We start from the raw sequence: 4,584 nt of genomic DNA, 5'->3' as shown, positions 1-4,584 counted from the left end.
TTAAAAAATAAAAATAAATTTAAAAAAATTAAAAAATGTCACGTATGCAGCAAATACACAGTCAACATATTTTTTTGTCTACGTAGACAAGATTATAAGTATCTTGGCCAAAAAAATGGAACAAGGGCTTTAATGATGGAATCTTTATTTGTTAAGGTCTCCTTTAAATTTTTTTTTAAGGGGGATAAACCAAAACACGCCTATATGGCAGGGGGTAAAAGTTATTTAACCCTTTTCAAAATTCAACATCTTTAAGATGCATGAGAATCTATACTCCAAGATCCTTAGATTCATTCGAAAAGCTTGAAATTTGGTAAGAATGAGATCTTTTGATCTCAAGATTAGGTCTCGAATTGAATATTTGTAAGATTAAGATCTTTTGGCCTTCATGTGCTGGTAGTAATCTTCGTGAGGATTTGTTTTTGTCAGACACTGGAAGGACAATGTTAGGGATGAAGTTGCTTGGATGGGTAGTTAGTCGAGTTGAAAACTTTATTAAAGGGTTGTCCATGAAGAGAGCCTCCAGGGCTATTGAGCTAATCTATCTCCTACCATAACTAAGGGATCCTCAGAGTGAGTTTCTTCTACTTCGATCCTGCATGTGTATTTCCAAATTGTATTTTGGCCTGAGAATGTGCCAACCAACTCATATGGAGGAGAAGCTATTTTGTTTGAAAAAGAGTTACGAAAGGCTGTTCAAGACAACATGATTGGTGGAGGTCCTTTCTTCGGGGGACCTTCAATGGATGGTGGCTTCTTTAACCATTAGAGTTGGGGGATTGAGTTTGTACTCGGTACTAAAGACTGCCTCATATGCTTTTGTGGCTTCTAGGACCTAAGCTTGGGTGTTACAAGATCATATCTTGAGGGATAGTGAGGTATATGGTTTGGACTCAGATTTTGACAACATTTTACATGGTATTAGGTTTGTGATTCCAGAATTTTACCTTAGCAATTTTACTAGCAAGGACATCGCCCTTCTTAAAGCATAACATGTTTTGGTGAGTACACTTTTAAGTAGAACTGTTAAGGACATGGATGTAAATTTTGCAATGACCACTAGACAGAAAGTAGTTTTTGGTTGTTTACAAGTCGCACATGCTCAAGACTTTTTCCTTGTTATTTCTATTGATGGGTTAGGCCAACGTATGTCACCGATGGAGTATCGTACTGTCTTAGGATACTGCCTTATGATTCATATATTTTTTATTGATGAGATTTTCCTTGTTTGTCGTAAGGTGTGTTTGGATACATTTGTAGATCACGTGATCCATAGGTGGAATCTTTCATGTTTCAAATAGTGACATAACCTTGTTAGAAATGTTGTGTCTCGCAGATCTATAAATATAGTTTTTAAGAAGATTGACTTTTCCATTCAAAAAAGAATAGTGGCGCGACTTATTGCCCATTTACTTTTTTTTTCTAGAAATGGTGTACTAGTTGCAATTTTTCTAGAAAATTGTGTTTGTATTTGTTTATGCCATGGAAAATGGTTATATGTAATGCTATCTATATCTTATCTGTAAGTTTTGATGTGTTTCACCTTGTGTTTTTTTTTGGTACGTAGATAAAGTGGTAATAACCACTTGTAAACTCACACACCTAATTATGACTATCAGAGTTTGAATTTTAGTGATGGCGGCCAACCTATGAATATTGACTTATGTCAGTTGAACTAAGAATCAATTTTACTCATTTGCTGCTTTAATCAAAGTCACTATAACAATACTAATAAATTTCAATAAAAAATATTCACTCTTCAAAGAATTACAATTTGAATGTCAATAAAGGCATCATGTTTAAATAAATTTCTCATCCAACAAAAGAAAAAGGTCCACCCTCTGCCTTAAGTAGCCTCAATTCCAAATTAAAAAAAAAATATTAACCACTGAAAACATCATCTCAACCATGGATTACAAAAAGGGAAAAAAATGTTGAAACAAATATAAACAAAATAAAATTGAAGTTAACATTTGGGAAGATCAGCTGGAGGTGGAAGCACCTTCTGATTTGGAAGCTTTCCATCCAAAACAATCCATGCCATCTTAAGACCCCAACTTGTATGGATTTCCAAGTGACAATGCATAAACCATGCCCCTACACACACAAATCAAATTGTTCAATACATGATTTTAAATTGCGGTTGCAACCACAAACATGGTTGCAGTTGCGAGTGTTGCAATTGCAGTCAATGCGGTTGCTCTTATGTGCTTTGGCGATGTAAAATATTAAATTGTAGGTAAATTTAAATAGTAATATAAATAAATTATGAACTAACCTGGATTATCTGCTAGGAATCTGATAGCAACCCAACCACCAGATGGAACACCAACTGTATTCCTTTCAACAGGATCAACAAGATTAAATTTTTGTGGATCCTTATTCGAATCATAGTTACCGAATCCTTGTCCAACAACAAAGAAATTAAATCCATGCAAATGAAGAGGGTGACTCTCAACACCAAGAATACTAGTATCTTGCAAAACAAGCTCCACACTTGTGTTAAAAGGAAGAACCACAACCTTTGTTCCATTCCCAACCATAGTGTTATTCGGTGGAGTTCCGGTGTAGTTAAATGGATTCAAAGGTCTAGTTGGAAAATCAGGAGTGTAAACTCCATTAGATTGTCCAAAGTAATGAGCTTGAAGAAGTGCAGTGGTTGGCATTGTGTAAGATACATTGTTCACTGATGCTGCAAACATTGTTCCATTGGGACCTTGACATGTTTGGTTTGTGTTACAAGGATTAGTACCTAGGCCTACTGTGAAGAAAAAGTGCTTATCAACATTCTGTGGAACATTAGCTGGAAATTGAGAATTCGCTAAGCTACGAAGTTTGTTGGAGAAATTAGTCGCGAAAGCAGTGTCATTAAGTTGCGGAAGAATAGGTTTGAAAAGTTGAAGATTTTTTAATGAAGAATTAGAACTGTGATCATATTCAATGATTCCGGCAACTGTGGAATTATCAAAAGTTCCTGAGCCAGTCGCATATGGTCTTGCAAGCATTAGGAATGTTGCATTTGGAAAATGTGGTTTTGTTTTGAGAAGAACATTTGTGGTTTGGCCGGGTGCAATTAGGATTGTGTCTGTTTCGAATGGTTTTACATAGACTGCATCTGCTTCAACAACTGTGAGAGTGTGATTTGCAATGCTGAAGAATAGTTCATCATTTAGTGCAGCGTTGACGAAACGTAGAAGGTAAGTCTTTCCAGGTTTCACCTTCAACTTGAATGTATCTGTAGATAAACCAAATTAAGCAGTTAACGCATGAGTATATCATATAAGCGTCTGTTATGTAACACCAACACCTCTGAAAAGACATGTCTGTGCCAGTGTCTGTGTTTGTATCCGTGTGCATAAGTATTTCTTACCTTTAGCCGAACAATTATAAAGTGGTCCGGGAAGTCCATTAATTGTGTATGCATCAGAGACATTTGGTCCTCCACCAGTTTGAAGGGCTTGTGCAATGATTGCTTCAGTATCTCCATTAAACCATTCCCCTAATTAAAACCATAAATAATTTTTGATTAGCATATATAAATTAAGATATTTATATATATAGTCCATTAAGTAATTTCATTACCAAATATAATTGGAACTTCCTTGTGAGGTTTTGCAAAAGGATACTGAACATTTTTTTTGGGAAGAATAATGAGAGGACCATAGAGTGTTGATCTTAACCAAGATATATGAGCATGCCAAAAGAGTGTTCCTCTTTGGCCTTTGATTGTGTAATTGTAAACATAGCTTTGACCTGTTTGAATTGGACATTGTGTCACATATGCTGGCCCATCAGCCCATCCTGATTGAAGCTGTCTAATTCCATGCCTATTTCAATAATACCAAACATTTTTTTCATCATTTGTCACAAATTTATTATTTACATATATTCAATGTAATGTTGATTACCAATGAATTGAGATGTTGTTTTGCACATTGTTAACAACCGTGATGACAAGACGATCGCCTTCTCTAGCGACAACACGAGGCCCCGGAAACTTGCCATTCACAGTTACCATGCTCTTTTTGTGACACAATCTTGTTACATTTTGAAGCCTTATCTGTAATAATATATAACATCAATTTTATTGCATGCAGAATAAAACACAAGTAAAATAAAAAACATAAAAGGAAATTTATAGAAAAAGTACATCAAAATGATAGTGTCTGGTTGTGCTAGCAAGTGCAACCTCAAATAAACAAATACTAATCAATGACAAAAATATCACTTGGATTTTAAGTGATGAAAAAAGGGAAACACCCATTTTGATATTGAAACTTTTTGAGACTTTGAGTTTGAAAGTTTCTTGATGCTATGTTGAAAAAACTGTTGGTCTATAAATAGTTGTAAGATTAGGTGAATAAAATATAATATTATAATGTAATATTGAAATATAAGATGAACTCAATATTGTTGTCATTGAACTGTAATAGTAGTTAGAACTACTTTAGAGTGGTGTCAAAGACATCCAAAATTTATTTTAACTCCTTCATGTGCAAGTTAAAAATTCCTTAACAATTTTTTAATTATTGTGGTTATTATAGCTGCAAATCTCTTTCATTGTATGCTTCATGCCTTCATGTA

General features: G+C 34.6%; 1 protein-coding gene across 1 annotated transcript; it reads right to left on the bottom strand.

Annotated features, from left to right (window-relative positions):
• Window positions 1-1,773: 1,773 nt before the first annotated feature.
• LOC131611808 (laccase-17-like) lies at window positions 1,774-4,300 on the bottom strand. Its single transcript, XM_058883674.1, has 6 exons — window positions 4,151-4,300; window positions 3,909-4,060; window positions 3,583-3,827; window positions 3,371-3,499; window positions 2,279-3,235; window positions 1,774-2,097 (listed from the first exon to the last, which is right to left on the bottom strand). The coding sequence occupies exons 1-6, from the start codon at window positions 4,262-4,264 to the stop codon at window positions 1,967-1,969; spliced, it is 1,728 nt and encodes a 575-aa protein (XP_058739657.1). The 5' UTR covers window positions 4,265-4,300; the 3' UTR covers window positions 1,774-1,966.
• Between the last annotated feature and the right edge of the window lie 284 nt (window positions 4,301-4,584).

The sequence above is a fragment of the Vicia villosa genome, linkage group LG6, assembly GCF_029867415.1.
Source record: "Vicia villosa cultivar HV-30 ecotype Madison, WI linkage group LG6, Vvil1.0, whole genome shotgun sequence".
Lineage (NCBI taxonomy): Eukaryota > Viridiplantae > Streptophyta > Magnoliopsida > Fabales > Fabaceae > Vicia > Vicia villosa.
This window is presented reverse-complemented; position numbering and strand designations above follow the sequence as displayed.

Bases quoted from the DNA above. Each gene is read 5' to 3' on its own strand.
- LOC131611808 (XM_058883674.1), bottom strand. From the start codon at position 4,264: ATGGGTGTTTCCCTTTTTTCATCACTTAAAATCCAAGTGATATTTTTG. The intron at 4,061-4,150 runs GTACTTTTTCTA...ATATTATTACAG, and splicing joins CCAGACACTATCATTTTGAT to ATAAGGCTTCAAAATGTAAC. The intron at 3,236-3,370 runs GTAAGAAATACT...GTTTATCTACAG, and splicing joins TTATAATTGTTCGGCTAAAG to ATACATTCAAGTTGAAGGTG.